Source organism: Plectropomus leopardus, chromosome 10, assembly GCF_026936395.1.
Source record: "Plectropomus leopardus strain MGB_pleo_1.0 chromosome 10, ASM2693639v1, whole genome shotgun sequence".
Classification (NCBI taxonomy): domain Eukaryota; kingdom Metazoa; phylum Chordata; class Actinopteri; order Perciformes; family Serranidae; genus Plectropomus; species Plectropomus leopardus.
In genome coordinates, this window is record NC_142185.1 from 10,757,676 (window position 1) to 10,778,679 (window position 21,004).

At 39.5% G+C, this 21,004-nt stretch overlaps 1 protein-coding gene across 3 annotated transcripts in view; it reads right to left on the minus strand.

Annotated features, from left to right (window-relative positions):
* Positions 1–21,004, minus strand: part of pard3bb (par-3 family cell polarity regulator beta b) — a 258,510-nt gene that overhangs the window by 126,951 nt on the left and 110,555 nt on the right. For 2 of the 3 annotated variants that reach the window (XM_088083030.1, XM_042494371.2), the window contains exons 14-17: positions 20,225–20,360; positions 12,645–12,750; positions 11,853–11,983; positions 5,926–5,970 (exon numbers count right to left, since the gene is read on the minus strand). In XM_088083030.1, coding sequence (XP_087939156.1) covers positions 5,926–5,970; positions 11,853–11,983; positions 12,645–12,750; positions 20,225–20,360 — 418 coding nt within the window. The remainder of the gene's footprint in view (positions 1–5,925; positions 5,971–11,852; positions 11,984–12,644; positions 12,751–20,224; positions 20,361–21,004) is intronic. The other variant, XM_088083032.1, reaches the window with a different exon arrangement.

The following is a 21,004-nucleotide window of genomic DNA, read 5'->3' on the forward strand; positions in this document are numbered from 1 at the left end:
ACAGTACAGTACATGTCAGTGATCAGTGTGTAGAGCCTGATGGAGATGAATGGCTGTACCAGCAAGAAACGACAGCGCTGACCATCTCCTGATTACTGCTCACCTTTATTGGCTTACTGCGGGAGATGGAGGGGGGTCAAAGGGCATTCAATATACAAGAGAGGCAGCCGAGAGCACACAAAAAGACAATGAAACTTCAGCGTGTGCTAAACACACCAGACAAAGGCAAATACCTTGTAGAGAAAAACACAAGCACCAGATAAAGGTATCGAGAAGCCGGAATTGCTTACTTCAGCTGTTGGAATTCTGTGTCTAAGAACAGGTTTGAAGAACTAACATGTGGTGAGATTCACACATGCACAAAACCTCGCACAGGGAGCACAGAAAGACGCACTGCTCTCCCTGTGACAAATTAATCCATCAATCCACATCAGCCTAACAAGGTGGCTTTCAGGTTAAATCCACAGCAAAGTCTGCAAGAGCCTGAGAGACCAGGAAACAATGAGAACAGGGAGAAAAAGTAGAAAAACATGAGAGAGAGAGAGAGAGAGAGAGAGAGAGAGAGAGAGAGAGAGAGAGAGAGAGATGAGTGAAGTGAAGAGACAATCAGAGAGAGAGAGTGGGATATAGAGGGATGTGGCTCTCCAAAGACGCAGTTTTGGCACAGTCTTGTCAGTGTGTGACTGTCGTAGTCAAAGTCAAAGTTCCACTAGGGAGAGATTCAGACAATGGACTGCACCAGCCTGCCACAGCATCACACCGGCCCCCCGACACGCACACACATTTTCAGAGAGATGCTGCTCATTCTAAGCTCCTCTGCCTGTTTGTCAGCCTCTAAGCCTGAATGGCGTTGGCAAGGAAGAGAGGGAGCGAGAGAGCAAGAGAGTGACAGGAAGCGAGAGATGGCGGTGGGTTGGAGGAGCCACAATACGGCAATACAAAGACATTAAAACAGTAAAGTACGACAAAGGCAGACGAGCATTTTGGCTGTTGAGTATTTTCATAACACCAGTTTACTGCTTGGAAAACTTGAGGATGTGGGTTTGTGCACGCACACAAGTATAGATGAATAAGAACATTTCCATGAAATGAGACAAGTTTAGCAGTTGCTACTTCTTTTGAGAGGCACCTGTGTTATGACTTGTGCGACCATTGAACACACTCACATGCAGAACCAGGGAGCCTTTGTTAGGAGTGCAGAGCTGAAGACAATTGTGCATGTGCACACACACACAGACACACACACACACACGTGATGAGCATGCATCCACATACTCTATCGCAAACAAACACACACTTACTCTCACACACACTTGGTATCTTCACACAGATCACCACTTTCCTCTTTTTGATAATTTCTGTGGATATTTATTGCTCTTCATTTATTTTCACAAAAAAAACATCTGTAATACTCTGATTCTGGGAACACACACAGCTCCGGGCAGTCCCCATCACCAAAGGGAAACACGTGAAAGAAACACAGCTGCAACCATTTGTTTTATGTCGTGTCAGCTGAGTGTGTGACTGCACTGTCCTATTTAAAGTGGCTTTAGAAGAAAATCAGTCAATAAAGATATGGACTGATATATTCTGGATTCTTTTTTTTCTGTCTTTCACCATGACACTGTCACATCTGTACAGCTATACTGTATGTTTTAACAGCGAACTGAATGATGTGTAATTAGAATTTATTTGGAAGCATCCCCTCTGTCACCGTGAGTGTGTTTCATGTGTCCTTTTTCGCAGCTTATTTGGTTTATTACTGGAATGATTGAGCTCGTATTTCTCTGTGCCGCCGCAAAGACATCATCCAAGTCTGACCACAAAGCCACATGCATGCACATACGCATGCATGCACAGTGTTTGTGTTTGTTAAAGACAAGTATTCTGTTTTTGTAACTTATTGAAGGGAGTTTCAAAAATTTTCTCAGTTGCAACCTTCACTCACGTAAAATTTAAAGCAGTCACAATTTAGTCACAAAAACCCACTCAGTGACACACACCCTGCTCACTTTCAGGGAACGTTCCCACACACACACACACACACACACACACACACACACACACACACACACACACACGCACGCACGCACACACACACACACACACACACACACACACACACACACTTTGAAAAACACTCTCCCATTTCCGTCACTTTGCATCTCAGATTTTGCAACATTATAATATAATATGAAATCTTCCAAGGTTCACATTTTCCACAGGATGATGGAGACTTTCCATTACCATAACATTACCATAACGGTAATAGTTTCATGTGTGAGCGTGTGTGTGTGTGTGTGTGTGAGCGTGTGTGTACTTGTGGTGCCCTGTGGTTTCTTGGGATGTGAAGGGAAAGACCATTGCTGGAAGTGAAAAAAAAATCTTTCCCAGAAGTCATTGTCTTTACACTCCTCACCTCCCAGGACCCCGTCCCACACCCACCCGTCTCTAACCAAAGTCCATGCAGCTGCCTGCCGTCTCAGCGCAGGGCTGTTGGAAGCGTTTCAGTTATAAAAAATACATTAGAGGAAAGGAAAGGGGGTTGGAAAAAACTGTCATGCTTGCCAGGCGCACACTCTCTTTAACAGCTCTCTGGGTTTTTGTGGCATTGTAAAACAGGAGACACACTGACAAGCAACAGGTACAGGGAATGAAAAGATAAAAAAAGAAATCTGGAAATCAAACAGGGGAAAAATAATATGGGTCCTTAAAAGCTTTACCGGACATTTAACAGGAATATTACCCGGGACAACACGGCTAAAGTATGTTGGGAAAACTACGCTTGCAAATGAAAAATGAGCTTTCACTTGGACACTTTCAGATATCACTGCAACCTAAAATTCAGGTCAATTTAGATTGAGTGACAACAGATAATACCATTGTAAACAAAAGGACTCAATTAAACTTACTGAAATTGCCACATAGCCAAGATTTTAGTCAATAAAAAAAGAATTACAGCACAGGGTAAATCTCATAAAGTACATTCGTTCAGCAATACATATTAGGTGACAGGGGGAAAAAATAAAATTGTTAAAAATAGAAAAAAAGAAAAGAAAAAATTAAGAAAAAAAACATGCAGGAGAAAAAAAATCACTAGTGAAAAAAACTACAGGAGAAAAAGACAATGATGTGACAAAAAGATGCAGGGCAAAATAATTCATCTCTAAAAGAAAAGGATAAAAAAAATCACTAGTGAAAAAATCACTAGTGGAATTAAAGATGCAAGAGAAAAGAAAAAAAGGTTGGAATGATTGGAATGATGATAATTGGTGGAAAAAAAGACAGGAGAAAAAAATTAATCGATGAAAAAAACATGCAGGAGAAGAATATAGATGTGTGAAGAAAAGACAAATATTTTTGTGTTCTCCCAAGAAACCTTTGTGTTCCAAAAGTTTAAACTTTTTACCCATTTTTTACTCCCCCCCAGTGTCCTTTAATCTGGCCATGTTCCACAACTTTGCTGCGCTGTTCATCTGAAATTACCAGCTGCATTTCTCAAACTCACTTTATTTCATTCACTTCGTTCTGTCATTGAGAGAAAAGGTTTTCTTCAGTTACTGAAACGCCAGGAAAAGTCATTGACAGTGAGACAAATTTCACTTTACACCTGTAAGCAAATAGTAGTTACTCAAGGTCTTTCCATTTCACAGTTTTCTGACAGTGAACAGGGCCATTCAAAGTCGATACAGTTAATAAAGGCTGACAGAAATATAAACAGCTTGCTGACAATCACAAGCTTTGTTTTGGAAACCTACAGAATGTGCAACCAGAATCCATGACACTAGAGTTGTACAGTATTTGATGTTTTTTTTTTCTTTTTCTTCGCACAAAGCCTTACCTCTCCATGTTTACCATTTCAATCCCTCTGAAGTAATCCTCTTTTCCTGCACAAGATGTTCCCCTGCCTTCCTTTTTACATCACTATTTCTTGTCCAGAACACATTTAACCACCGTCCAAAGTTCTGGCTCATAAAGCGTGCTTTTTCGACAACGATTACACTTAAGCTCCAAGCCAAGATGAGAAGCTGAAAACTCAGGAGGAAGGGAAAAAAAAGATTTTCCCAATCTTTTCAGCTGTTAGAAGAACATTAAAGTCTTTTTTGTTTTATAAGGGGTTCGCTCTAATAAAATAAGTGTTAAAATTCTGCCTTATATTCTTTCCATATCTTGTCTTTTATGCTCCTTATATTGCCTTTCTTGCTCCCTTCAGAATGGTTATGAACCTAGTACATAAAAGTCGATACCACCATGTGCAGCAGAAGGTGGATAAAGGCTGAACTGATTGACAACAATAAAGTGGCAGACAGCACGACAGACACACACAGAGTGAAATAAGGTAGAGTGCTCTTACATTCAAGCAGCTCCAAATGAAATGGGGGAGACTTCAAGGCAAAGTGAGAAATAAAAGTTTGGCATCAAACTTTTATTAAAAAAAAAATGTGCGCGCAGCCTACTGTGCTGAAAGGTTTTGAAGCATCAATCTCTGTTTCTCTCTCAGATGAGTGTGTCCTCCCTCATATCGTCTTTCTTTGTTGTACTCTTAAAAAAACAAGCCTGCCCATGTGCGTCTTTAAGAAGTGGCCATAGACTTGTACTTCTCTTCTCTTTCCAGTCTTTCTGGAAATCCTACTTTCATATGCACTTCTGCCAAATTAAGGGTATATCTCTGGAGGAAGGTAGAGGGGAGACGAGTGTATAGGAGATAGAAGAAGCGGGATGCAAGAGGAAAAAGTCAAGTGGCATGTAAATGCAACTGGAGAGGGGGAAGCGGAAAGAATGCAAGATGGTAAATAATGACTTTGAACATAGAGTGATGATGGTGGGGAGAACTCATTGAAGTGATGGAAACAGCAGAGGCTGCTTTGACTGCTCACAGAACAAAATATTAAACTGGATGAGAGGACAAAGGACAAAGACAAGTTTCTTAAATACCCTAGAATATGTGTAAATTTATACAGTTTTTGTTTGCTTAAATTATTTTATAGTGGTGGCAAATTGTAAGTCAGCAGGGCTCGTCACATGCTTGCAATTCATTCTGATCAGGAATTTAGTCACTCCACATACAAATGCAATCACATAAGCCTGTTTTACACAGAGATCCAGTTATAGGGCAGCTGCAAAGTTTCTCCTTTGTGGTGCCATTTTTACACAGAACAAAACAACCACAGCATCATGCCACTCCCATGTGTGATTTTAGATATCATGCTAGCATTGTGGAAGTAAAAGAGACATGACAAGCATGACACAACAGAAACTATGTGTTTAACCTTTAAAAAGTTCTGCGCTGCCTTTTAACGTTGACTGAATTTGAAAAGACAAGTTGAATCATTACAGAATTACCTCAATGTGTCCTCTCAAAATTGAGTCAACTTAAAGCTTTATGGCACCCTGGACACAATTAAAAAAAAAAATGAAAACAAATACTTTCTTTTTACAGTTTGAGAGACAGAATGGACAAATGATTGCAAGTGGAGAAATGCATATGATGGTAAACAAAATGTTACAAATTGAGACATATTAAAGTGACTTTATGATGACAGCTACCGAAAATAAATTTGCTTTTATATTACGTTGCTGGAAAGGTTATTGATGAAAGACAACTGTAAACATTTCTTTACGCAAAGTAAAATTCCAATAACTTTCAATGATTTTTACTGATTTCATAACTTTTCCAGGCCTAGAAGGGTGATTGTGAAATTTTATGACTTTTCCAGGTTTTCCATGACACTGGGAACCCTGATTTTTATTTAGGTCTGGGATTTCAGCTCTTTCCTCACTTAAACATTTTATGATCCTTAACATTAATAACATGGATAACACTTTGAAATTTAGGCAGCAGTTTGAAGATGTTTGTGTTTTTCATTGCCTCTCTGTCTATGGCATTGATGACATGCAGTTATGGGTTGTCTGGATTAGCCTTACCTGCAGCATTTCCAACCACAGATCCCACGTTGCTCTCATCGGCCACTGAAACAAAAGAAACACATGTTAATACACATCCATGCACTCACACTTTCCATTACTATGTAGATTCCAACCCTCCCTTGACTTCTGCATTTTTAATTTATTGTTCCCAGCTTGTCAGATGTGCAAAAGTCAAACTGCTGTCCACATGTTTCTTATCCTTAAAAACTTAAACCTTATTGCATTTTTTCCTCTCAGTCTCCCTTTCTCTCACCATCATTCACTATTATTCTTTCTGTCTTGTTTTACAAGATGGTGGAGAAGCCGCTCTTTTATTCCTGTGATGTTAAGTCAGCTTCTCTGCTACTGAAGTCATTTCCCTTCCTCTCTTCTCGCTCACTTCATTTGTCATTCACCCTCCCTTCTCCCCTTTCCTCTGTTTTTGCCACCATCCCTCAGTCTATCCCTTTCACCTTCTGCCCTTTACCCTCACTTTTCTTCTCAGTGTTTTCATTTTTCCTCCAGTTACACCTATTTCATCCTCCCTCTTTCTCTCCTTTGATCACCATTCTCTCCATCATTGCTTTGTGTTAATCCCCATTTCACTTTCTGCCTCTCCCACAGTCTTTCTTTTGCTTTTTCTCCCTCCTTCTTAAAGCCACAAAGCACGCCAGTGCCAACAAGGAACACATTGACTGGTAGCACGTACAAATACACACACACAAACACACACACTGAGACCACAGAAACCAAACAGTAACAAGGCTTCTCCCAGCAAATACTTTTCTAATGAAAACCAAGCCTAAAGGGTAATTCTATCCGCGTGTGTGTGTCTGACGGCATCTGTCTGCGGTGAATCAACAGGACTGCTTCAGCAGCTTGGTAGCTTGAAGATGATTGTGTGTGTGCGTGTTTGTGTGCCTACTTCAGCAGATCTGTGGATGCCACGTGTGTGATGCACATAGACACAGCTATTAGGCAGGGTTTCACAACTAAAAGGGCTTTCACTTTTTTAAAAAAATCAAGTTTGACCTAAAGTAATTACTAACATGTAATTCAGTCTGATTAAATCAAATAGAACCTACAGAGCCTTATCCCACATCAAGTTAGAGAACTGGAATTGTTATCTTCATATTTGTGGTTACAGAATGTGAATGAAAACCTAGAAAATAACCTACAAACAAGGAAAAGGACAAAGAAAGACAGAGGCCAAGAGACAAAGATGGAGCGAGTGAGTGAGGACAGCGTGAATCAGAGAGGGAGTTCATAAATTGGAACCAATCTTAAATCACTCTTAAATTTTTAATTGGCCTGGGTCTGAAAATGAAATCAGGACAAATTAAAGAAAAATGAAATTATGTAACTGACCCACGAATGAAATGCTGACAATGCTTTCTGTTTCTCCCTCTGTATTTTTTTTGCAGAAACACATACACTTTCACTCACACTCACACACACACACACACAAACACACAACAGCCAAAACACACCATGGACTGACATAGTACTGGTTAGTACATTTTCTTAAAATATAGTTCTTGCAGTGCACAATGCACTTTTGTGACACTGACTTAAATCATGGCATGCAGTAATTACACGCTATTATCAGCAGTAGGTTCACACAGTGTTTGAAGACATTAAATGCTGGAAGGTTTGAAAAGCCAAATTACAATAGCGTTTCCGAAACTCTTGTCCGACCTAAACTACTCACTGGGCTGTTTGAAAAACAATGAAAGAAGGATAAATATTGTAATGTGTCCGTGACAATGTCACCAATAAGATCATTAGAACAACCAGAATTACCTCCTTGCTGTTGTATGCCTCTGATAAACCGGTTAAGTTGCACACACAGTTTACATACAAGTCTGTGAAAGCATGGATGCTTCACAAATAGTATCTTCAAACATCAAAAACAAGAATGCAACGGATGCTAAGTCAAAGTGACCTTAACCTTTGACCACCAAAATCTAATCAGTTAATATTTGACTTTAAATCGATGTTTGTGCCAAATTTGAAGAAATCCCTTCAGGGTGTTCTTAAGATATCTTGTTGAGGAGAATGAGATGGACTGACGTTTATCTACCAAAACTGAACTAGTTTGTCCTTGAGTCTAAGTGAGTAAGTGAATGTTTGTGCCAAATTTTTTGGAAAAAAAACCCCCAAAAACCTCAAGGTGTTCTTGAGATATCAAGTTCGAGAGAATGGGACAGGCAGACAGATGGACTGACAGACGGTTAGACAACCCAAAAACAAAATGCCTCCAGCCATGGCTGTTGCTGGCACAGAGGCATAAAAAAGGAGATCGGCATTGGCTATGTCTGTAAGTTTTTAAGCCACAAATATCCTGTCCTTATTTAAACAGTTCTGTCAGTTTTACTGTCTAAAGTCTGTCCCAGTTTCAACAGTTTGTCAGCACTGTCCCATCAGGGGCAACAAAACACAAGATTCCAATATGAAGCTGGCTTCACTCACTGTTAGTTCTGAAAGCAAGCTCCGTCTGTGTTGTCAAAGACGGTAGAGTAGCCTAAATTGCGTGACCCCACCTGATTTTGAACATTTTAATGAGCATCTTTAGAGTAACTCTGCCACTAATTTGTGCTTTTCCAACTTTACATTTTGTATCCTTCTATAAGAGCACATGAAACGGATGACACAGGGAACATTTTACCTTTAAGGTGGCATCTGTGCGTTTGTAAAAAAAAAATAAAAAGATGTTACACAGGAACCACACATTACAGAAATGTTATATTTACACCACATATAGAGCTGATATGACTAACTGCAGGCATTTACATCAAGCACTAATGAGCAAAATCTGATTTCCAAGCCGTTACGCAAAGGCACGTGTGCTGACAAAGAAATATTTGCTAATTGATGCTCAAGTTAGCTGACTTTATTTCCTCATTAGCAACCTGGTTATGGATAATATTTTGTGGTGATTAGAACAAGATTTTCTGAGGCTCAATAATCTTTTATTATCAACATTTATTTCTAGAACATCCTGTTCTGTAAAAACATAGAACCTGTACATGTGTTAGCCAGCTAAGCCACCTCACATGACAACAGAGCAGGCACCATTACCGGATCATTCTTAACAGAACATTTTTCTCAATAACAAACTATCTTACTGATCATAAGTCGATGCTGGCATGACTTTTTTGAAGGGACTTTCATACTTCTACAACTTCTGGTGCTATTTGAACACATCTTTAGTAATGAGTACGGGGTCATAGGGTATTTCGTGTCTTCAACACCAGATCTTCAGACCCAGCCAGGGGTGATCAGTCAACAACTTGTGTCCAAGTGGTGCCATGGAACACAGATCCCACTTTCTGAGCCACCACATGGCCTTCACCACAGCCTCCAGAATATTTTTACTCGCTCTTCTACACTGCAGTACTTTTACTCCACGGAGTTTGGGAGTGTGCTATGATCAATGATCAGTAAGGTCCCAGCACCCAACTTTGACTGGCTTTCAACGGGCTCTCAAGCCATTTCTCCAAGAACAGTGTATTTAGCCCTTTTGCATCTTTGGCTTCTTCAATCTGGTCTTCCCAGGGGACAGTAAGTTCCAGAGCTACCACTTGCTTTACAGACTTTTATGTCAACACCATGTCTGGGTGGTGCAGACTGGTTGCAATGTTTTCTGGGAACTTGAGCTGCCCTTCTGGGTTGACTTGAAGCTGCCAATCCCATGAGATGGCACAAAAATCCTCCTGGGAGGTTAGGCTGCCATTGTGAACCCCTCAACAGCAGTAATGAAAGAGATGGACTATTTGAGGGCGCACTGATTCTTATTGTATTTTTTATTACAGACATAAAAATGTGCTTTTTGAATTTTTTTCATACATGTTGCATTTTATGTACACCCTCCTATCACTTCCAGCATTTTATACTTGTTTGTGATATGTGATAAATCTGTTCCCCTGAACTTTATACAGAGAGAGTCCAGCCTGGGAATAAGAAACACAGCACAGGGGATCTAACAGACTTGTGCCCGAGGATGTAAGGTCCCTTCCTTAAAACTGGATATAAAACTAGAATTAGAGCCTTGAGGTAATGTATGCCTCCGCAAACAGTTTAAATCCATGTCTGTGAAAGGATGGATGCTTCACAAACATTTTCAAACCGGCAGCACAGAATATCTATACAATCAGCACAGTTTCAAAGTGAGCACCCTAGATTAGTGTCACCAATTCAGTATCTGACCAAATGTCTCCCCTTCTGTTTCTGAATTATGGCGATGAATCATGGCCAGGAAAGTGTTTTGCAAAGTTGGAGTGAAGTTGATCTTTGATCTTTGATCTTTTGGATATGAATTGTTATCACTTTATTATATTATTCTTTCAGAGATTTGTGTGATTTTTTTCATAACCAGCATATGAATACTAGAGTTATGGCCAAATATGTGTTTTGTGAGGTAACAGTCACCTTGGCATTTGGCCTTCTACCACCAAATTCTAATCACTTAATTCTTGAGTCCAAGTGGACGTTTGTGTGAAATATGAGGGAATTCCCTCAAGGTATTTTTGAGATATTGCATTCACAAGAATGCAACAGACGAGTTTACAGTGATCCTTGACTTTTGGCCACCAAGATCTAATCAGTTCAGTCTTGAGTCTGACTGGTCGTTTGTGTCAAATTTTAAGAAATCCCCTCAAGGCATATTCTCGAGATATGACGTTCGTGAGAACTGGACGAATTGGCAGATAGACAGACGGACAACCTGAAATCATAATGCCTCCGGCCACGTTTGTCGCTATCATGGAGGCACAACAACATCTTAGGCTTGGCTACATCTTGTTCTACTACTGTCAGTAAAGCAACAAAAGCAGCAAAAGAATGAGACACATTTTAAAAAGCTGTTATTACTGCTGCTTGATGGTTTGGCAATGAAAACACATCATGCCATTCAAGCAATAATGAATTAAACCCTAATTTGTTTGTCACACATTCAGTGACGATCAAGTGTGTAAAATACAAAGGAGGTGATGCACAGACATACAGTGCAGTACATACCATTAGTCGGCTATTCATGTAGAATTGGATGTCTGTGCTATTTAACTTGTCTCATGCTCTTTTGTCTCATTTTCTCTCAATCTCACACACACACACACACACACACACACACACACACACACACACACACACACACACACAGTCATAGGGCTGGCAGTGGAGCCAGCTTGAGGAGGAAGACTGAGGGAACTGACATTTGAAACAATAAGCTTTTGTTTTGCTGTGCCATCCACTGTCATGTTACACAGATGTATGCATGAGCACAGACATAACTACACACATACGCGTTTCTAAAGCTAACTTTTTTTTTTAACAATCACTGAAAGGTCGATGAACCGTGGCATCAGAGTATCAGTTATCAGAGAGCAACAGGTGACAAAGCTGACGTGCAACGCAGGATCATACTGGCCACCACTTTTTTTCAAAAATAAAAGATCAAATTGATGCTCAATTCAAACTCTGCGACACAAAATTGTGACCTATTCTTGTTTTCTTTGTCAGAATTTTAGAAAAATAAATGAGAGTTGAACGGATGAGAGCAAATGAATTTGTGCAACTGCAGCTTTATACACGAAAATGTGTCATAGATTGATATTTCTACAGTGAAATCAGTGTTCTCCAGCCACTGGAGCAGTTTAAGTCTTAAATAATATCATTGCAAAGCAAAGAGGCAATGAACTCTCTCTGCCCTTTCACAAATCATGCAACAGGCATAAATGGTCCCCCCCCCCGTCATATGTAGATGTGAGTATATATGTAGTTGTGCTGCATGCAGCGCATGTCTGCAGAGGTGTCGCTCTGCATGTGGCTTTCAGGAGCATGCCGTTGGTGCAGCAGCCATGCATCAGCAGGAATATTTAAATTTATGTGAGGATAAGATGCATGCAGCCACCATGCAGAGCAGATAAACGGAAATATCTCCCCACCAGTGTGCTGCTGGTTCTGAGTCGTACCCAGGTCCATGCTCTTGGAGGCTTTAACATGCTGGAACTGCCGCTGGGTCTGGCTCTGGGTCGGAGACTGGGGCTGGGCCAGGCTGGAAGTGTGAGAGGTTTCCCTGGAAAAAATTATTTGGACACTCACTACAGTCAAAGTTGTTGATAGATCATTATTTCTTTGCACACTTATATTTCAAACCTTAAGATCTGTTCGTAGTGACTTTATCTTTTTTTAAAGTAGAATGTAACATAGAATGTGATTTCATCTTCTAAATGTATTCATTTTACAAACAACATGAGAAAGAATGCTAATCTAGCGCCAGTGATTGATGTGATTGAGACTGGCTTACAGTTAAAAGCAAAGCCACAGTTTTGAAATTATAACAATGAATGGCAAAATATTTGGCAACAAAAGCCGCAATGACAAATTAGCTTAAAACACTTAATGCAAAACACACTGAACATAACTTTTCAAACAAAATATGAAACTAATGATATTTGAATATCATTTAGCAAAGAAGATAGTGTTGATGAAAAGAGTGAATAAACAACAAAGAGAACTGATCTAAACGACTAAACGCAGTGACTGAAAAGGAAAGTGTTTGTTCTACTCAGTAATTATTGTCTCAGCCATCAATTATTTTATTCTCACTGCTACTGTATAACTCTCCTGTTTCTACATCTATCATTTGTTGTCATTTATAATTTAGATTTGCATTTACTACATGTGCAAAGCACCCTGTATGGCAACTTTGTAACAAAAAGAAACACTGTACACACCTTTCCTGTAGGTAGGAGTGTTGAGCAGAGTTGCTTAACTCTGCGTCATGTCCATACAGTTCCCCCTCCTCTTCCTCATCCATGTAAGAATAACTCCCATTGGTCACTGAAAAAGCAAGACAGACACAAGTCTGCATTGAGGATGTGAAGAGTGTTGATATGATGCAGCAAATCAGGACATTTTTTATTAACCATGGTCGGCTTTTCTGGAGCACAGCAGCTGTGATTTGCACAAATTAATTTTGGTTACAATAAATAGCCTACCATAAAGCAAACCCCATTTCTCCACTGCCCATTCATATGCAAAACATGTTTTGAACACCCATTACTTCACCACAATACAGTACAATACACTTCCTTCTCAATCTAGCGTGGCACTGATGAGTGTGTTAGTAGGTGACTCTTGCTTTTCCAGGTCAGGAAAAATGGTTCTGTCCTCTTTCACACATTGGCTTTCCAGAGTCCGTGCTTTCTACAGAGAAAACAAAGCACCGCTGAGTAGAAGTTTTACATCAGTTTGCTGTGTCATATTTAACGCAGATTAAGAGAAGTGGACAGGTTGTAATAATTTTCCTGCTTTCTCGTATATTGTTTATAGAGAAAGTAAATGGTGATAGTAAGCAACAATTCAGATAAAAAAAGGGAGGTTCAAGAGGTTAGCCAATAACTGAGATAGCATAGAAGCTTTCTGAGAAATCCAAAAACAGTAGGCCAGCACTCTTGTATGTATGTATGCATGTTTGCAAACTTCACAGAGTTATGCATTAAGATTTAGATGACCATACTGTCTTGAGCACATGGATAAAAATATTAGAGATTGTGGACTATTCTGCAGGAGTGTTGTTGAGTCTATCTGAGGATATTTTGAACTTTTTTTTTCCCAGAAGATGAAAAACAATTACTCTGAGTCCAATACAAAGTACAACAATTGAAACTGACCAGAGCAGCCATGGTTTGTGAAGCCACCTCTGAAGCCTACAGAAGGTGATTATTTGATAGTAATACTAGAATGTGTACAGTCCACAGAGTTTGAAGGTGGATACCCGAGATTAGTGTCACCAATTCAGTATCTGACCAAATCTCCCCGTCTGTTTCTGGGTAATCACATTAAGTTAGTGTTTTTGCAAAAAATTACGATGCCAATGTGGAGCTGACCTTTGACTTTTAGATATAAAATTCCATCACTTCATCATTGAATCCTATTAGACCTTTGTATTAAATTTTGGCAAACTAAGCATATAACTTCTTGAGTTATGGCCAAAAACATGCTTGGTGAGGTCACAGTGACCTTGACCTTTGACCACCAAATTCACATTGGTTTATACTTGAGTACAAGTTGACATTTGTGCTAGATTTGAGGAAATTCCCTCAAGGTCTTCTTGAGGCGTCGACATAACGAGAATAAGATTGCAACAAGGTAGGAGTCATCTTGAACTCTGACCACCAAATTCTAAACAGTTCATTCTTGAGTCGAAGTGAATGTTTATGCCAAATCTGACGAAAACTTTCCTCAAGATGTTCTTGAGATATCACATTCATGAGAATGCAACGGGTGGGGTTACCTTGACCTTCCATCTTTGACCACTAAAATCTGATCAGAGCACCCTGGACTCAAAGTGGATGTTTGTGCCAAATTTGGAGAAATTCCCACAAGGTGTTCTTAACATAACTCCTTCCTGAGATGGGATGGATGGATGGAAGGCTAGCCATGCCTCCAGCCACGGCTATCACCATCATGGAAGCATGAAAATGTGTTTTGGGAGGTCAGAGTGACCTCAACCTCTAATTAGTTATCAGCCAGGTGACGGTAAGCCTCTAGATGCAACAGCTAATACACTGAGGCAACTGATGTATTAAGCAGATATGTAGGCAAAGATTTTGGCAAATGCATTGTGCCTCTCTTTTGTACTCCACAAAGACTGTTTACACACCATTCAAACATGATCATGATTGATCATGGTCAATACTACTCCAACTACAAACACTACAAATGGACACAGAATCTTCAAAATCTTGTACTGTTGCCTACAGATTCTGTATGCATATGCAGATAGCTGTTCTGAGTCAAAATGAACGTTTGCGCCAAATTTGAAGAAATTCCATCAAGGCATTTATGAGAAACTGTGTTCATAACAATGGGACAGACGTGAGGTCAGAGTAACTTTGACCACTGACCAGCAAAATCAGTTCATTGTTAAGTCCAAGTGGACTTTTATGCCAAATTTACAGAAATTCCCTATAGGCACTCTTGAAAGAATGAGAAGGGTGGAGCCACAAAAACATAATCCCTCTGGTCAAGCTGTTGCTGGCAAAGAGATATAAAAATTGGTGTAGAAAGCTTCAACCAAACACAGACTATTCTGTTGAACTGTCATTTTAAACCTACTTCATGTCTTTTTAAAAAGTGGGTTAAAGCTCAACTCTTTTGAGAGCTTTACTGGCAAAAGGTCTTGAGGATAAAAACTTGAATGGCTAAAAGACAGAGTAAGATGAAGAGAACGATAAGCAGTTGAATGAGGAAAAATATGACAGGAACGGAAAGAGGATGAAAACCACACAGCGCATGCAGCTGCTCCACATGTGCAGAAGTAGCTGCAGATGTAGCTCAGCGATATGGCTGTGTCTGCTTGATAAACGAGTTTATGACAACTTGATACACAGACACACAAGCCATCCAAGCACAATTTACATACAGTCATCACTTCTCAACAGTGCAGAGCTGCCTCACAACACACGCTGGGATTATTGCACAATCTTCTCCGTGTGTCGTTTATGTGCTTGCATCTGCACGTGTGACTGAAAGCAGAGATGCTGGAGCTGAAGAGGAAAACAGCAGCGTCTGAAGATATCACATCCTCTCATCTCCCTCTCTCTCTCTCTCTCTCTCTCTCTCTCTGCACTAATCACCTGCTTTATTTTTCTTCTGGTCCCATTCTTGCAATCTGATATTTTGGCTGTCATTTATCTCTCCTTTCAGATCTCTCATAAATCATTTTATCTCCCACTCAGTTTTCAGCCCTTTCTTTTTTTCTAAACTTCCACCCTCCTCCTCACTGCCAGCACCTTAATCAGCTGAACTGTCAAAAACACATTCTTCTTTCACCTAACTCATTCACACACACACACGCACGCATGCACGCACACACACACACACACACACACACACACACACACACACACACACACACACACACACACACACACACACACATCTGTTCTCTCTGCCCCCCTACCCCTCTTTGAAGTGAAAAAAGGCATTTGTTGTGTGGATATTTGATCAATAGCAGTTTGCTTCAATAGCAGATATATGAATCTTCCTTTGCGCTCAACTTTTTCTTCCTCCCATCTGTAGTTATCTACAATGTGTCCGTCTAATCATCTCTGTCTCTCTCTCCTACACCCAATCTCCTCCATCCTTTCCCTTTCCTCTCTAATGAGAAACCACTGTGTATCAACACGTTTACACATAAATGGCCTATAACAAAACATTTTATATTCTTTAAATTTCATCTGAAAAAACAAGGGCTTGAACTATGACTACTTAAAAAACAATGACTGAACCTCTACCTGTATTCACCTGTATTAGTATGCGCATCAGATATTTAGCAACACTAACCGTGAAATAAGAAACCAGAGTATATCAGTATACAATACCATAACCGTCCATATTGACACTGTATTAAACTAGCCTATATACTACAAAAGCATGACAGAATTCCTGAAATTCAGCTTCTTCGGGGCCGCCTGCTGCTATGAGTACTGTATTTGAACATTTTATAAGCACATTTTCTGCTCATTTATGAAGTCGTGCAAGCTCCTGCATGGTCAACCACTTGGTCCTCCAAATAGTTCACAATAAAATGTCTTGTATCAGCAACTGATGGGATTCTGTCGACAGAGATGTTTTCAGAGTACTTTTATATTGGAAACAGAAGCAGGAAAGTTTAGTAAAACAGATATATTTGTATTTCCTCATCTCTGTGACGGAAAAAGACAGTTTAACTGTAATAAAAGGGGATATAGACACAAACTAAATATTAAAAGACCATTTTCACTGTCTATTTCTGCTAACAATTGTGCACAGCATGCAAAAAAAAAAACGTTAAGACACCGTTTCTCTAGATGTGCGCGGCTGACAGGCAACTGAGCCACACCTGATTAGCACTGCTCACACAGGCTACTCTGACATGGGTGCTGTAAAAAACAAAACCAAAAAAAACGCAACAGGTTCCATGATGCTTACAGGCTCACACAAGGTCACACAAGCAATGTGTTCTAGGCATTATATTAACAATCCAAGACAATGATCAATTGACTGTGACTTCAACAATGAAACCAATTTAGATTTCTCATTGACTGATTTTTATAGATTTGGAAAATGCATTGTGAAAAATACTACATATTAATACGATTAATACTGATATAATATTTAGTTATTTGAAGTTATGATAGTTTAATGATCACAGGATTTTTAGCAAATCAAACATGATCTTCTGTCATGTAAATATGTCATCACTGCTCTAAAACAGACTCCACTAGCACTGGATCCTAAAAGTCCCTTAAAGCAATTTGATAGCATCCTCAATTACACTCACAATTACAGAGCTCCTCTAGAGCCACAGAAGACATTATACAAGTGTTTTCACAAACTGAGTAGTTCTATTTATGATGAGTAAACTGATGTTCATGTGTAAAATCAGTGCTCACTTAGTGAAAATACATACTCTTATTAAATTTCCAACACAAAATCAGCACACTTCGATGACAAACTGGGAAAGATTGCATAATATTTGAAGCTACACTGAAACTGTATTTTATTTTAGTTCTTCGAATCAATTAGACTGACTCTCCAGAGAGTGAGAGAAGGAAAGAATCACTGAAGCCGACAGAATGAGATGCGGCGATGGATAAGAGATGAAGGGGCAGATCTATAAATGCAAAAATAACACATCTGCATAAATACATATGTAGGGAATCATTAAACTCAATTTATTCTTCTGCAAAAGCACACATCGGTGCAAGAAAATAATTTCTTCATTTTCATTTGGACTTCAGTGCCAAATAAAATGGATTCAGCGTGTGAAAGAGTTCATTAGGAGAGTAAAATACTGGCAAGTGAGCATGCGTGCACACACGCACAAATATGCACCAACCGATAACATCCGCACACGCAACCACTCAGAAAGCATGAGAAATGTGCTTACTGTACACAGACACACACATACACGCACACACACTAATGTGTGTATGTAAATGACACCACAACTGAGGTGAATTTGAACAGCAAAGTGTATTCAAGGTCAGAGCTGTTTACCAGATTCAGTGTAAACACTCAAAAAAACACTGTCTGATACTGGCCAACTGTCCCTGAACCAACACACACACACACACACACACACACGCACACGCCATTAAACGGGCACAAATATCATTCAGAAACAAACACATAAATACACAACGTTTTAACAAATAGGCACACATACAGGCAGATACCAACAGTAAGGATAACGCAAACATGTATGCAGTCTGACAGGCACGATCGCTAACACACACACACTCATGAACACACAGATAATATAGGGGTGGGAGGGTATCGAGTTAGCAGGAAAGAGCGATATGAAGCAAGAACAAAAATAACTCTTTATAACAGGCCAAACCGAGCAATAACAAACAAACCGAACAACCTTGAGAAAGATGAGAGAGAAATAAAAGCAGGGAGAGAGAGCTGGGGAGAGGAATGAAAGGGAAAATAGGGGCAGAATAGTCTCTAATTAAGGCTGCAGTGTAGATGGCAATATCTGTTTTGTTTGTTTTTAGTTTGTTTTATCTTGGATACATTGTTTATTTTTCATGATTATTAAACTTATTCATTGCTTTACTGAACTTATTGCAAATGATATGCCCACCTTTGATGCGGCTTCAATGGCAAAAAAAAAAACAAAAAAGAAAAAGTGAATCATGTTCAGCTTAAATCAGGGATGGAACCGGGTCAGAATGATCTGGTACACTGTTTCAAGGGGGAACATCGGGGTACAACAGCGTTCCAGCTGAGATTTTGAAAATTTAAGAAATGGTTTTATGAGAGAAAAATACGTCTGTGTAGCTGTTCTGCGCTGTAAAGTGTGCGTGTGTGTGCATGTGTATGCACGGATATGTGTGTGCGTGTGTGTGTGTGTGTGTGTGTGGAGCAATTAGTGGTGAGCGATTTCATAAAAGCATGCAGGGTTCTCCCAGAAAATTTCGGCCTTCTCTACCACTGCCTCAAATAGGAACAGCTCTGAAAGTAGAGGTAAAAGCATTTAGGGATACATCTTCGTTAAGTGCAAAGAGTCTAAATGGCCTAATTAGCGGTTGTGTATATGGCAGCACTTTGCCAAAAGCCAGTAACCATGGCCCAAAATAAATGCTTGCAAACGGACCATTTTCATTAATATAAGATAATAATGTTCAGTGTCAATTACTGTTGTAATATCAAGGCTCAGTGGGATTTTAATAAACATGATGTGCATGCAGCTTGTGCCTGATACAAAAAGTATATATATACAATACCTAACTACAAAGAACAGAAAATAATCAGTGTTGTTTTCACTTAAATGCGTCACTGCCTCCAGAGTTTCCCACACATCCATTTACTCATGGCAACTGGCACGATTAAGACATCTGCCATGACATATTGATTTTCTATTTTTTTGGAGCTGGATCGATCATTAGTAGTGCTATTGGAATAAATATACCGTTCAGTTATTCATTACACCACACTCTCAGAGCGCAGAGCGTACTCTGAGCACAGTTGGAGCAGTCTAGTACATTCAAAGTAAAACTTCATCATTCATTGCGCTGGGTCTAGAAGTTTGTTTTCACCTGCCTCTGCAGCAGTGGCTCTTTTTATCTATTGATCTGATCTGATTGACTCCACTGATCAATCCATCCTGCAACTCAAACTCCTCAAACAATACATTACAATACAATGTGAAACATTGGCCCCAAAATAATAAAATAAAACTCTAAAAATATAGTATCAATAAAAATGAAAAGGGTAACCCACCTGAGTTATGTTAACTTTGGGCTCAGTATTATTTTGTTGACATAGCGGCCAATATAATACCAGGGTTTTGCTACCGATGACAATTGGTAAATACCTTAGTTTGAGGAACATAACGTGTCTGTCTAGAGAAATGTTTTTCCATATTATAAAAACTTCACTATACATGAGTTTTTATCAGCTGCCAAGCAGGAACTCAGCATGAATACATTTTGGTTTTAAAATTAGCAATGTCTCCTGATTTTCTGCTTTATCATCAGGAATATACTTGTTTCTTTACCAAATACAAATCTTCTTCACAGCACGTAGTTGGTAACTTTGCATGAACTGTCCTCTCCTATCCTACATACTGTGTTTGCTGATTTACACAGACCAAGAGAGACAATTCATAGTGAGAAAGACTGGATAGAGCGAGAAAAGGATTATGCAAGACTCTAAACTAAGAAATGGCATTAAACTTAACTCATGCTGTATGTTAGTGACATGTCTGTTAGCCTGCTGACCAATAACTGATAAGAACAAAAAAAAAAACACTTACCATTAGATGCATACAGAGTGTTATTCACCATTGGGGAATGAATAGGGCCGTTAGTCTGACCGTTTACTGGACCCACAAGTCCCGACAGGCCAGAGGAGCTGTCGAAGGAGCGATTGGGTGACACCCCATGTTGATCCTAAAACACAGAGGAAACAAACACTTAAGTAAACACATTTCATACAAAAAGATCAGGGTAAGCGATGACCACCTACGTTTCCATTTTGTTAAAGGGATATTTTGACAATTTTCAACCAGTTTTAAATCAACAGTGCGGGTAGTATGTGTAGTAAAACTGTGGTAAACTTCCAACCATATAACCAGTGCCTAGATATCCCCTCTCCCTAGCAAAACCCCTCTGGCTCTCTGGCTGTTGCTCGAACTTCAGGCTGTGCTTCCACATTTTCGTACTGCCCGCCACCCGTGACGACAACAGCGCAGACAAAGAGTGTAAAGCTGATCATGAGAGTTACCCGCCCCCCTCTCTCTCTTTCTCTCTAACTTGAACCGAAATCTATTTTCTCTGGTCATGCGACACCAATTTCAAAAGTATTTTCATCTTTCTGCTGCAGAGATGGCCTAGTTTTATGTGAGGACTCTCTATATTGGTGAAATATTTCTTTAAGTCAGCAAAAGCAGCTACTATTATCTTACGTTTTTCCTAAAAACGTGACCTTAAGTCTGAAACAAATAAATATATAAAACATGTTGCTGAAATGTTTGAAAGTTTGCGTAAATTTGTTTTTTTTTTGCTAAGTGTCTCGTATGTGGATTGCATTTACA